Source organism: Dromaius novaehollandiae, chromosome 6 (assembly GCF_036370855.1).
Source record: "Dromaius novaehollandiae isolate bDroNov1 chromosome 6, bDroNov1.hap1, whole genome shotgun sequence".
NCBI classification, from domain to species: Eukaryota; Metazoa; Chordata; class Aves; order Casuariiformes; family Dromaiidae; genus Dromaius; species Dromaius novaehollandiae.
The window spans coordinates 34849690-34864688 of record NC_088103.1 but is presented as its reverse complement, the minus strand read 5'-3'; the positions used below and the strand labels follow the sequence as shown (position 1 = coordinate 34864688).

The 14999-nt window shown below is 35.1% G+C and overlaps 1 protein-coding gene across 4 annotated transcripts in view; it reads right to left on the bottom strand.

Annotated features, from left to right (window-relative positions):
* Positions 1-14999, bottom strand: part of SLK (STE20 like kinase) — a 53447-nt gene that overhangs the window by 23178 nt on the left and 15270 nt on the right. For all 4 annotated transcript variants that reach the window (XM_064514181.1, XM_064514183.1, XM_064514182.1 and 1 more), the window contains 6 exons: positions 7179-7343; positions 4841-4889; positions 3873-4022; positions 1260-1332; positions 857-1051; positions 74-155 (listed from right to left, as the gene is read on the bottom strand). In XM_064514181.1, coding sequence (XP_064370251.1) covers positions 74-155; positions 857-1051; positions 1260-1332; positions 3873-4022; positions 4841-4889; positions 7179-7343 — 714 coding nt within the window. The remainder of the gene's footprint in view (positions 1-73; positions 156-856; positions 1052-1259; positions 1333-3872; positions 4023-4840; positions 4890-7178; positions 7344-14999) is intronic.

Sequence of the window (14999 nt, the reverse complement as noted above, 5' to 3'; positions counted from 1 at the left end):
TTAAATCTTTACTATAATACTGCTCTGCTTTTAAAAGAAAAAACAATAGCTCTTAACAATTAATTCTTCCTACCTGTAGAAGCTGGGTTGCACTCCACCTTGCATCCACATTCTTTTCCAAACATTTCTTTAGGAAGTCTTTAAAATCTGAAGACCTACACAAAAAGCAAACAGGCAAAGGCTTTCCTTTAGTCTTGACATCAGAGTAGTGTATAGTGAAATATTCCTTTGCTTCCACACACATCTACATTACAAATACATGTCCGCCTATCCACTTAGGAAAACAGGATTGTATGGAATGAAAAGAGCAATGTGACACAAATATCCTAAAAATATTCTTCCATTTATAGAAGGGTTTACCTTTGGCATTCAATTTACAATATACCCCATCTGCTGTATCACTAACTGGCATCACAATAAACATGTTATAATGACTAAATAGATACTGGCTTTTTAAATCATTTTTTAGTATGAAATCCTTAAAAGTCTCCTTTTACTGACTTTTCTTGTCTTTTTCATCTTGTCTTCAGAACTTCTACTGCACTTGTAAAGACCTATTTAATGTACATTTTAATGCAAAATTGGTTTTCAAACTTCTCAAAATCTTCAACATTTTTCAGTATAAAAACTTCTATAAAGAACTATAACAAAAAGGCCATAGTCCCAACTGCACAAGAATATATATATATACGTACACATATAGAGAGAGAGCATGTATCTGACTTGTGCATGAAGTTAGTCCCAAAAAGTTTAACAGGACTGCACACATGAGTGTAAGTTAAGAGTCTTGGCATATCTCAAAGTCAAAATCTACAAATTGGGGCAGGGGATGGGAGTCTATCATTAAAATACTAACCATTTTGAAGGCTGTGCTAATGTAGGTGGATCTGATTTTGCTATTTTCAGAAGCACTCGCATTGGATTTAATTCATGATGAGGTGGCTCTATTTGAGCCATTTCTATTAAAGTAATGCCAAGAGACCAAATATCAGCCTTGTAATCATAAGGTCTGTCTTTAGATGTCTCACACATTACTACTTCTGGAGCCATCCTGCAAACAGAAGAATGAGGTACGGGATTAGAAAAAGCAGCATTTGTTTTCTTAGGAAAAAGCAGACTACTTCACTGAAACCATTTAAGCAGCAGGAGCTATTATTTAATACATTTACATAAGATTTTATCAAGCTTATATTATTAACATTGAAGGTGATATTAAAACATTAGTTCATATTAGAAGGCGAGCAAAACAGTGCACTTACCAATATGGTGTACCAATAAAAGAATCTCTTCTCTGTATTGTTCTTGTGTTTTTAGCTGATACTCCAAAGTCCGCTTAAAGCAAACAGTAAAAATACTATTAACTTGGTGGTGGAACATGTATTATATTTTTACATTTTACAACTTTGTTTTAAAACATTGTTACAGAGCAAACTTTCTACAATATTAAAACTCCAAAGTGAGATAAAAATATTTTGTTTTGATAATTGAGTGCCAATGCACACAGGTCTTGTAACATCCCTAACAGAAGATATTTAATAAATGTTATTTTTCGTTGCTAAGAAAGTAATGCCAGGTTAAACTGCGTGGGGCAAGACAGATGCATGTATTTGCTGTAAGGATAAGTGGATTACATTATTTTAGTTAGTACATTATTTCTTTAGCCTATGAAGGAATTGCTCAGAAATGGCATATTAACCTCCCTTACTAATTTGACAACTCATTCAATTTTTGATTTCAGGATTCAAAGTTTCCTACCGTGAGATTTTTGTGTTGTCATTTTTCTCTACCTCACAGGTTTCTTTCCACCTAGTTTTTCACTTTATATCAAATATTTGAAATCTAGTATATGCACCTTTGATGTAATATCTGACTAAAAAACAACATAACCTTTGAATTAGTATTATTCATCTATAAAGCACTACATTTCTCATTTAGAAAAAAGGCATTTATATTTGTTATACATCTGTTGTAGATGTAACATTTCTTAATGAAGATCTACTGATTAGATCAGAGGGACAAAATAGCCATATGTTGCTGGCTTTAATCTGTACAAAATGACTTGATGGGCTCAACACTTGAGAAGCCTAATTTCGCTCTGTAAAAAAAAAAGTGAGGATTACGAGAGCTATTTGTTCAAATACAAATTCTGAAATACTGAGGCACTACAGATTCTGAAAAAATAAAATAAAACTCTCATGAAAATAATATGCAGTGAAGTAAATCTATTTGCCTTTCACATATTTATAACATAAAGATTTACTCTTTTTATTATGTGCCAGAAGCAAAAAGTACAGACAGGTTAAAAGGAGTAAGATGCTCCTCCAAAGGATGTTGTACACATTTCAAAAAAAAGTAAATCTTTAGGAATCATAGTTAGCAAATCTGCATATATCCCCCCCATGCATGGGGGAGACTTCTTTCAGGTCTCAACTGTAGTGTCTTGACAGCCCGCACAGTGCTATACATCATTCAAGCTTGACAAAAGCTTAATATAGTTCTGGTCCACGTGAGGGAGGAAGCAGGTCATATCAGGCAATTAAAATGAACAGAAACAAACGAATGTCTCTCTGGTCGTGAGAATCTTATGATGGTTTCTCTCTCAGTAGTACTTAGAAACTAAAGAGAATAGCTCCATTACATTATAAATATGACCAGTAAAAGTGAGTCCGTACCTAAGTATTCAGGCTTACTAGAAAAGCCAAAAAAAATTACCCATACTTTGCAGATGAAAAGAAAGGCACATGTAGGCATTATAAGTACACATAATAGTCTTGTGCAAGGGAATCTATGCAGAAGCACAGACACACTAATGGATTGATTTAGCAAAACAGGTGCTTAATTATTCTCAATTTCTTGCCATGTAGACATTGTGATCAGTAAGAGTTAGGTAGTAAATATATTTGGTGAATCTAGACATGCCTGGCTTACATTTAAAAAGAACATCTGTGGACAGGCTGGGAGTTAAAAGCCTCTAATTAACTGTGATGATCTTTAGATTCTCCTTATCTTTACCCTCTGTATAACTTTCATCCAAAGAAGTAGCCTGATCACAGGTGTCACACAGAGAGAAGTTTTTGAAACCTGAACACAAGCTGCTATGTCACGGAGCTTGACACTGGCACAGCCACGATGAAGGCTGACAGCTTATACACATTTGTCCCCGAGGAAGCCCTGACCCCAGTGGATCCGGACAATTGCTATCTTTTCCTGGCTGAAGAAGGGATGCTGTTCACCCCCAACAGGTGGCTGGGAGTCTTCATGATGGGATCCTCACGGATTCCCCAGCACATCAGAGGGAAAATTTGGATGCTTGCTTAAATTCAAATAATAGGAATCAGCAAGAGAAAACTTATATTAATTTTCTTCCATACTGTTCCATCTTAATATCAATGCAATAAATAATAAAAAAAAGTATGGAAAAACTATGATGAGTATTTAAGAACATTACTTCTATATACATAGAAATAACGGAAGAGACAACAGGATTAAGTAGTGTTTTCTGGTGATGGTAAGGATGTTCATTTTCAAAACTAGTAACTTCAGTGGGAAGTTCTGAAGTTACCATAGTAAAGATAAGTATAATTAAGAAATATTAGGACCTCTGTGTGACTTTAGACAACTTGGTACACATATTGATGATGCCTACACCTGCTGCTTTTGAAGTTTATAACAAATCTGCCAAGCACAGTTTGGACACTTACTTGAGCTTTGTTTCTTTTTCATAGTAACAGTATCTGTGAAAAAAATTCTCATCCTCAGATTTACATTTAAATACATATATAGTAAACTCTGCCAAAATACAGCCTAAAGAAAATACAGCTATATGACCACCTGAAATTCTGGGGAAGAAGTTTTATATGCAACATGTTTACCTAGTTTAATGTCTCCATCTAATGTGAAAAGAATATTGCCAGCTTTTAGATCTCTGTGGATGATCTTATTTTCATGCAAGTAGTTCAACGCTTCCAGTGTCTGCCTGCACACCACTTTGATCTGTGGCTCTGTTAACGGCCTCTCAAGCTCTAAAAGAAAAAGAGACAGAAATAAATACAACATTTTTGCATCTTTATGTCCTTATTTATTCATAAAAATCAATCTAGAGGCATATATAAAAATTAACTAATAAAACTGACAGATTCTGTACACTGTATGTCAGAAAAAAATTATGGTTCAAAATGCTTTATCTAGATTAATAGCAGAATTTCAAAATATTTCAGGGGAGCTAAAAATTTCATCCCTTGTACCTGAAAAGATCCTTATTATGAATTATCTATACCTTTCTATCTGAATGGTGAAAAAGCTATATAATTTAGAGATTGGTTATCTTTTGTGTGGTACACAGAAATGTTAAAGACAAGATCCTGCACCTACTGGTATTAGCATTCATTTAGTTTGAGGACTAGTGCATAAAATCTAACTTTAAGGCTAATGTAATATAAAAAATTATCCTAAGATAATCTGCAGGATGACTAGGGAAGGGGAAGAATCATATCCTGGAAAAGGCTCATATTGATCACCATATAACAACAGAGAGCTTCATAAGAGTTTGAGAACAGCTCATCACATTTATTCAGAGGACCTAGACATCAAAAATGTGTTTTGCGAAGTAAATGAACACTTTAAAAATCCCCCCAAATTAATCTAACTTAAATTATAATTTTCATAGCTATAGTTGCAAATTTTCATTAAAAACTACCAAAATTCAAAACACATGGCCCACATATTACATAATTACTTGCATTTCAAAGCAATATACATGTGAAATAAATAAATTAAAATATACCATTATTATCATTTTAAGATGTTATGAAGTTTATTATTTGAAAGAACTTTTATTTACCCAGCATTACTGCATCTACTGCTCCACCTGCACAAAATTCGATCAGGATCTGTATATAAACAAAAGAATACATAAATTATAAATTAAATAGTTCTGCTGAAATGAATCATTGATTAAAGGAACATTAGCAGGAGACATGAGTTTCAAGCTATCTGACCTTGATAAATTATTTCACTAGCCTCTTCAAAATATTGGTACTATTACCCAACTAAAAGTAGGGCTGTGAAGCTCAAGCAAATTGTTTGAAAAATGCTTGAAGATCCTCAGACAAAAGCATTAATCCAAATATAAAATTCCACAATAAAAGTATTAGGGTCAACTTGAATCTGACTTGTTGTAATGTGATTTACATAATCCCCGCAAACTCATTTCTCAATTATCTATATTATAATCTCCCTTTGATTGAAAAGTCCAAGAACAGAAGCTACATGATTTTTCCAGTAGCAGAAACTGCTATATTAATTTGTTTCAGATGAAATGAAAAGATGGAAAAATATACTAAAAAATTTACAGAAAATGAGTAAGTTTATTGAGTAAATTGAAATGTTTACATTAATTTTTCTCCTTTCTTTATTGATGCCCATAATTCTTACCCCAGAATCTAATAATACTGAAAGAACTCAATTTCTATTTCTTGGTTTCCTTGTGAAACAAAAATAAGCCACCACTACTTTGGGCTACAAACTATGCTGACACATAGAACAGAAAGAAGGAAGACAAAGGTAATGAGAAGAACAGAGGAGAAAAGGAAAGGCAAGCCAAGACTTCGCCACCCCATTCTTCTTCATGTTTTCTTTTTTCTTTAATCTGAACTTTAAATGTTTAATTATAATTTTCAGACTGATGGCAAAAGAGAAAAGACTCATAAAAGAGAAAGACTCAAATTACACCTTATACAGTAACACTCGTATTTACCACTTACGTGATGTAACACTACTTGAAATTACTATTACAGTTAATCATCGCTGCAACGATACTAACAAATGTATTATATAGTGCAACTCTTCATAAATCTTCTAAACTATTATACCATTTACATGCTTCTACATATCCACCACCAAGTTAGTTAGGTGCAGGAAAATCTGAATAAATAATTTCTTTCTCTAAAATTTGCTGTTTGATCTCATAATTTAACAAATCTCTCTTTGGTAAAGAAATTGTGTTTTTAAAACTGGAAAGCCAAATAGCATTTTTTATGCCCAACTCTCGCCCCTCACACACTTAATTCTGTTTACTTCCCACATCATTACAGTCTTCTCCCTGCCATTTTCATGGCTCTGCTACTTCACAGTAACTACATATCTGCACTTTTATATCTTCAATTTTATTTTCCTTTCCTACCATCTTTGCTCTGCCAGTGAAGCCCACCCACTCAGTTGCATATTCTGCTTCTCTGTGTACTTGCTTTCATGCTGACCTTTATGCATGGAAATTTTTTCATTATTCCACTCTGTAATACAATATCATTTTACTCTCCATTCAGATCACTCAAGCCTTCACAAAGCCCATCAAAGTAAATCTACCTCAGGAAGCATGGTATTACACCTCCATTGTTTTTATGCTTAAGGAATAATGCATGTTCGTATGACTGCAGGGAAACCTCCTGTGTTACTTTTTTTAGATATTTTTTGCATTCTAAACTCTTAAAAAAGAAAAAAAAAGACATCTGTATTTTCCTTGTGCAATCACAAAAATCACTTACAAAAATATTGTATCAAATCACCTAAGCTAAAATAAAATGTATTTTCATACCCAAAATTATGCAGTGCAGAGGAATTAGCAGAACACTGAGGTACAGTCACATGAATACATACTACACTTCTGTTTGCAAAAGATCTAGATTTTTAGTAAACTAATTATGGTTCAAGTCCTGGTAAACTGTCCTCCCTGGCAGTTACCAATGAATTCAGCTGGATCTAAAATAAATACATACTTCACATGATTGACCTTTTCAGCCCCTTATTCATTTTGCAGCTGCAGTTTCTGAATCTAACTCTAAATTGTACTAATGTAATTAAAATCTGAATCCTGCTGTTACAAATATGCACAGCCTAAGAACTCTACCCATGCACGTAAATAAACTGCTAATTTCCAGATATTAGTTTCAAGCTGCTCACTAGATGACTCAGTGTAGTTCAATTTTAAGGACAGTTTGCCAGAAGTCATATTCACAATTTGCAAATTAGTTTTGAAACTGTAGACAGTTATCCTAATAGTTACAACACAGAAGAAATACAATGGATTAAATAAGATAATATTTGCAATTAAGCCAGGAAAAAATGAAATTTCAATATACTTTTGACACAAATAAAAGTTTTAGAGAAGAAAAAATACTTACCCATAGATTATTTTCATAGTAGAAAGCATCTAGGAGCTTAACAATATTAGGATGATCACAGGATGCTAAAATATCAATCTCGACCATGTAATCTTCTAGTTCTTCTTCCGATTTAGTATCAATCACCTTTGCAGCAGCCAGTACTTTTGTTTCTTTGTTCTGGGCCTATCAAACAAAAGCACAGCAAACATTTAGATATGAATTTAGGTAACTGTCATAAAAAACCCTCCCATCCTTTGTTATTTCTGTAATGCTTTCCTACCTTTAGTATGCTTCTCTAGAAATATTTATTAATTAATCCTCAACATTTCCCTGAAGAATACGTAAGAGAATACCTGCATATTAAAGACTAGGTAAGTAATGGCAGAAAAAGTTTTAATATTTTGTCTCAAAGTCATAAAGAACCAATGGGAGGCAAGAACGCAGCAATGCTTGATTCCAGTTGCATTCTTTAAATTACCGTGGAGCCAATAGCTCAGGCACACTACTGTTTTGTACTCCTTGGATGGAGTTTGGTGCTGTTTCTATCTATCAATATTTGGCAGCAGTACTAAGCAGCCTCTGCCTTCCTGTATCTGACCGCACATTCTCACCCACATTGTAGCAGCACAGCTGGTCACAAAGCCACACAGAAAAGCAGATGCTCCACCATTAACCAGCAGGTTATGCTCATCTTGAGTCAGGGGCTGTATTCAAGCTTTCATGCTAAGAAGCTGCCAAGACAACATTAATTTGTCCAGACATTTTGCACTGCTTGCTTCAAAAGTCTAGAAGCACTTCCACAGACAGCTGCTCATCGACACCGGCCGTGCTGGAAACTCTGCTGACCTCTGCTTTGGGACTCTACACCTTGGGACTGGGGAGCAGAACCGCTATAGCCATCAGGGCAACTGAAGAACAAGTAAGATTTTGTTTTGAAAAGCAAAAGGAAAATGAGAGCTTGGGTACCTGAGAGAAAGCATTTTTACTGGGCATTCAAAAAAAAACTTCATCTTTTTTTTTAACATTAAAAACATTAAAAATATTTTAACATTAAAAACAATCAGGATGACCTGCATTTAAATAGCAAACACCGTTTCAGAAACCAGTTACTGTAAATACTTATTTACCAAATAATTGGCTGAAAAAGTAATCCAGGAAAACAAGATTTCTTTCTTCTTTTTAATATAAGTGCAGGATAAAGTATGTGTGTATAAAAACATGCACACACAAAATTACACACATTTTTGAAAACTTCTCTTGCAAGTTGCTTGAAGGAACACTGTAACTGGGAATCTGGTAAATTTTAAAGAGCACAGGAATAATTTCTGAAACCATCACAAAAACACTAGTCCTATCAAGGCATTCCCAGGGGTTGACTTTGCCCCTGAATAAATGAAGTTGTAGGACGGAAGTCAACCTCACCAATTACGCATAAAGACCAGGAAAGAAAGGCTTACTAGGTCTACTCCACCCAGCTCCAGGCACTGAAAGGAAAGGAGGAGCAGGGACCCAGGCGCTCTCCCAAGGAGCGGAAGAGGAGAACCTCCAGGGCAATTCGGACCGGAGGTGTGAGCCACCAGGAGATGTGAGCCACCACAGGGCGTGAGCCACCACGGGGCGGTTCGCCCTGGCTCTCCACTGGGCAGGGCACCTTGCTCCCAAACTTTTTCCATATGGCAAAGGAAAAATATAAGCTTTAAGATGGATGTTCATGAAAAATATTCTTTCAGTAGAACAGCAGTAACTGCAAAAGACAGTTATAGGATGAATCAGCTAGGACTATGTTATGTTGAGGATAAAGATTTTGTGATGCATGCAATATTTATGTCTAAATATTAATTTCAAAAAGTGCACCTAAAAAAAAAAATAGTATTTTCCTTCCCGTCCAATGGATCTGTATAACATTATTCTAAAAACAAACAAAATACTGGCAAATTTTCTAACACACATTCTAAATAAGCATGCTAACATTAAAAAGGTGTGCTTAATGCAAATAGTATTTGTTTTGGTTTCATGTTTTATAGAAGGCATGATAGGTCAACCTTCCTATCCTGTAGCTGCACTCAACACATTGTAAATCAAACATAAAAGATGAAACAGATGTCTCACTCCACAATAGAATTAGACTTGGTAGTTTTATGTTCACAGAAAAATGGTTATTAAATTACCTTTTAAAGAGTGCAAATATTAATTAACTGAAAATTTCTTTTTGTGAAACAGGCATGGCTACTCACTCTCCACAATATTTTACAGTTGTTTGCTGAGGATACTTCAAAAAAAGAGAAAATTCTAAAATTCACTTTCAGGCAAATTTGCACTTAAAAACCAATATCATATTCCTGAGATTTTGTTTAAATAAAACTGTATTTTAAACTTCTATACCAGCTAACGGTAACAGATTTTACTGTTTTCAGATTCAATTTCACCTCCGAGGGAGAGAAAGAGGCTTTTGAAAATTAGGCTGCATAACTACATGTTAGTGAGCTTGCTGCATACATAGAAAAAGAAAACAATATATGCTATTGACGGAGTACTTTGCATTTTGATTTTTCCCAGATCTTTCTGCTTGAAGTCAAACTTTATTCAAACCAGATTTCTAGTTATATCTTCCTTGTGAGAGTTCTGTTAAAACATCTCATTATAAAACAGAAGTGATTATAGAGACAGTATGATTATCTTTATAAACATCTTTACGATTATAAACAAAACAAATGTATGCTCTTGTTTTGACTTCTGAGAGTAACATTTTGTAGGTCTGGATCCAGAATTTTTTTCTAGTCCACGAAAGAAAAAAAAATTATAATTAGCATATTTCTGCCAGGTATTTCTGAGGACTAGTAATTTCAAGTGTATATCAAGTGACACCTGAAAATAAAGAACATCTTTATAAAATGAACTTTTAAAATCACGATTAAAATTTAAATAAGATATTATTAGTTTCCCTTCTAAAATGCATGTGCTACACTATAATAACAATCTATCTATGTGGCTTGCTGGGAGAAACACAAAAGAAATATGTGCCTTTGAACTGCTTAGGAAGGGATTGTACTCTTCATGCATGAGACTTCTGTGGTACTGAACTGTATGGGAAAATGTTGCACTGAGAAACGAGGAACAATAAGCATTCACAGCTTTGTGTGGGCATGTTTGTTTTTTCTAGACTTCAGTTGAGATCTTTCTTCTGTCACATAACATTTTCTAAAGGTCAGAGCAGGAGCAAAAATGTTTGTGCAGATGCATTCTTGATCTGCATATACTCATCTTACAGTTGGGCACGTCAACATTTAAAGTCAAATAAACCATTCACACTACTTGAGAGGGGCCTTTCAGAACAGGCCCTGTATCATTACACCAGTTTCTTCACGGATTTTAGATCTCAACTATCAGTTCAAGTTAGTCTTATGTGCTCTACTTAAACCCATTCAATTCTGCTTCTGTGATGGGTGGTTTAAGCTTTGGTCTTGTGCTAAGAAATCCAAGCCGCTCTGTTTTTAATAGTTTTGATTCAGTTTTGCCTTCTGTGGAGACAGGGAAGCAAGGGGGAGAAAGATTTTCTTTGTGTGTGTTAACAAAACTTGATCTCCTCAGGACATTCATACATACAGGTAAAAGCTGGGTCGGACTAACTCATTCCCCCAGCAACGGACTAATGCAACATGTCATTACTGTTATTAACTACTATATGCAGTAATACGCAAATATTACAGTCCTTCCACAAAATCTTCTATTTGGACTACTTATTCCAGGTTACTGCAGCAAACACTAACTTCTGGGGGATAGCAGATACAGTGGAATACCGAACCACGTTACGGCAATTCTTTTACCCTCATGATGGATGGCGCAGTCTCATTAGCAGAAAATATACTGAAAGACATCCTTCTTCTCTTAACTCTAAGATAAAGTATTTTTAGAAAGATATCGCACAGAGGCTTCCATACAATAAATATGATTTTGCAAAGCAAGCTTACAAATTACTGTTTCCAAACCTAAAATCCTTTACGCTAAAATGGCAATTATGTCAACTACGCAAAAACATTGCCAACATTTGGAAATACATCAGTACTGGAAAGAGGAATAACCATTCTACCTGAAACTAGTATCTGTGAGTACATGAAGCCTGTATCCCATTCCTATTTAGATTTTTATAGTCTCCTATACCCAAATATCCGTTCCAGATCCAGAGGGCTTTATGAAGTTAAGAGACTCGTAGCAGAATATTAAAAGGCAGGTTTAGTATCTGGGCATCCAGCCAAGAAGTTGTATATTCCCAGCTGTGGACAACACAGAGAGCAAAGCTACTGCTCCAAAGTAATAGGTTTGTAGCTCAGAGATAACTCATAGTCTTTTGTCTTTAGAGGACCACTATGAAATTTCAGCCTCGGTTGTGCGTAGCCGTTTCAGTTGCTTATCACCAGCAAATGCTTTCTTCCCAGCTGTGCAGTTTCCCTCCTGTGATGCAGTGCAACGCACATAGGCATCTAAAAACGACAATACTATTTACAATCAAAAAAAGTTAAGTACGTCCTTTCTCTACTGTTCAGCCTACCAGAAACACTGCTGAGATACGAGATAGAGAATTATTTGTCACTTCTTTCTTCCCAATGCCTAATCTCTTTGGAGATGTTATATAACTACACAGTGTTTTGCAAGCAGCAAAACAAATCAATTAAGAAGCTATTCCTTCTAGACTCATTCCTCTCAACCAAACTGTAATCATAATAGCAGTCCATCAAGGTTACCAAAGAGTGGGAAATACGCATCCCTATTCAGAAAAAATCTTTTTACATATAAAAGAAGCTATACTATTGTGTAAGCCTGTAATTTTCAGATCTAGCTCCATTTAGCACTGTCTGATGATATCTAGTCTGAGTAAAACAGACTCAGTACTGAAAGACTGTCCCTGTACCACACAGAAAGGCAAGAGTTGTTTCTTAAGAGCTATCAGAAAGCAGTGAGGCTCAGGTTTTCTTGAACCTACGAACCAAGAAAAGAATTCTTATAATTTCAGATTGTAACAGTCTGACCAAAGGAATCTGTAAGCAGTAGCCAGGTCTGCTGCAGAAACTACACTGGACTTAATTTTGTATAAATTTCTATATTATATCTAATATTTTCCTGTGCATTTCGAAACTAAAGACAGCTGCATAATTGACTAGTATTATTACTGTTCATATTGCCCCAAAAAGTGCTTATTTATGAATTTTAGGAAAAAGAAACTCTACTTTAATTCGTCAGAAAAAAGGAAGCATTAATTCTAACACCCAATGCAGAGAAACATAATTAAAAGCACCAGTTTGAATTCAAGAGCAAATAGCTAACTGCAGTTTAAACCACAGGTTTTAAAATAAATAAGAAGTTAGGCCAACAAAAGAACTGGGAAGCCCTCTACACTTTTGGAAATTCATTATGAAATACAAGCCTGCTATTTCTAGAGAAGCTAAATTATTTTGCATCAGTCCTCATTGCAGAGCAGGTTTGAAAACGTAGCAGTAACAAAAACAAGCTATAGAGAATTAGTTTTTTTTGTTTTTGGTTTGTTTAGTTATACATATAATCAGTCCAAGGAATTAAAAAGCAGCTAACATTGGGTATACCTGCTGGAACTTGTTGAAATGACTGTTAAGAAAGAACTACTCAGAGGATGATGAAAGGACAGCGTCTACCAAGGCAGATGATACACCCTTAACTACAAGTGACTGGCTCAAATTTTTCTTTGCGTATACACTATTCCCTAACTACCAACGACATGGTTTGTTCTACTGAAGAACTCTTTAATGCCAGGGAAAACTGAACTGTAGATAAAAATGCCTCTATTTCCTACAAGCATGCAGTATTACTAACAAAGTTGTATTCCCAGGGTTCAACCCAGAGTAGCCATGTACATCTTTATGATAGTGTGGTTTGGTGCTGCCTTTGTGGCTGTACTGGTTTTGGAGCAGTTTCCATGACAACATAACTCTTTTAACATTATCCTTGTACTTTGTACTTATTGTGGTTCTTCGGCTTCCTCCACGGCTGGCTTCCGAGGATTCCACAAGGGCTTTTTTTTTTTTTTTGGGGGGGGGGGGGGAGTGTAGGATGCACTATAATTTTCATATTTAACCTCATGATTTCCCTTATGTATTTTCATTAATTCCATGGCATTTTGCATGCTAGTTAAGCAAAGTTCCCATCCTGATTCATACATATATGTTGTGCCAGTAGGAATATTTATAGGTGTATTTGCAAGAGCAGGGCTGAATCTGGCAAATATGCACAAAGTAACCAGAGCAGTCCATTACAGGCAACTTAACAGAGAAAACGTATCAGTTTTTAGAATCATACTTCTAACCAAAGCAAATGCATTTAAGAATAGGAAATAAAAAGAATAAAAATCTGGTAAATGTTGGAAGGATATTCTCTAGCATACACTACACTGTTTTATAAAAACACATATTTTTTCCCCTTCTCTTGTTGCATGATAGCTCAAATAAAAGCTACAAGAAAAAGGCCTCAGCTATGTTGAAAAAACATTTGTAGCTAAAACATTAAATGGCGTCAGAGGTATAAATACACAAGACTTTTTTTTTCTTCCTGAATTCAGTTATAACAACTGTATGTACCACTCCCAAAAGTAGCAATCAACTCCAATATTAGCAACGGGGGAGGTGTGAGAAATCAAGATTCATTCCCGCAGTACTAAGCTGCTTTGCCAATATCTTTCATTTGCAGAGGACACTAACAGTTGCTGGCAGAGCTTTTCCCCATGTCACACGGCCCCCAACTGACAAGCAACTTCCCAGGAAACATATCCCAGTGCATCCTTGTCTTGGTTTACAGATAGCCATACAGTCATTGTTCAGTCTGGTTGCATTAGAAATGTGCAATGCTTGCTCTTTATTAGTTTACACAAATTTATTTTAAACACTATAGGTTAAAATTAAATCTTTATTCTAGCATAAACGCACATTTAATCCAGATCACAAAAATTAATAACAATTCCAATAAATGGCATAAAACCAGGAAATAACTTTTATCCAACAACAATTGTTAATTCTAGCTGTTCATTGGAATTACTTTTAAGACATTCATCAACAAGATGGAGCTGAATGTGTCTCTAGACTGTTGGGGTTTTTTTCAGAAAGATATCATGCTGCTGGGTTGACAGTTGAGAATTTTATGATTTGTTCTTGATAATTTATGATTTCTTTCAGCAGAGGCCTTAAGACTGCTCTGATTTCCTTTACCTTGGGGGATTCTGTGTTGTAACTTTGCTTCTAGCCATTTGTAACAATGCTTTAGTTTACTTGAGATTTCTTTCAGTAACAAGGGATGTCAGAGAGCCAATGTTGCTCCTGTTAACCTCTTTTCCCAGAGGGCATTTGGAATTGTAAAAATAAACTCTGTAGCTTTCTGCAAACAAACAGAACAGAGAATTTTGGCTTCACATAGCAGTAAGGTGTGGTTACTAGCACTTTGCAGACTATATATATTCACAGGAACTCTTATTAATGTAGAGTACTTCTATAAAAATGACAGAGTAAATCCATGGCTTCTCCATACCCTGTTCCTTGGAGTTTGGTTAGATTACAAAACAAATACATAGGAGTGAGATCTCCTCTGCTTCTCTGACCCAGTTCAGCTATTTTAGTATGGAAAGTTCCCTTTCCAAACTGGAAGCAAACAAGGCAACAAAACAATAAATTAAGAACAAATACCACAACTTCTTTGGACTTTAAGAAGCCTTCAACAAAGGCCTTATGATAGGTTACTAGGGAAACTAAATAGTCATAGAATTGAAATGTGGTGCATTAAGTTAGAAAACTTGCTGTCAAAAAGTAAAGAATATGATTAAATGCT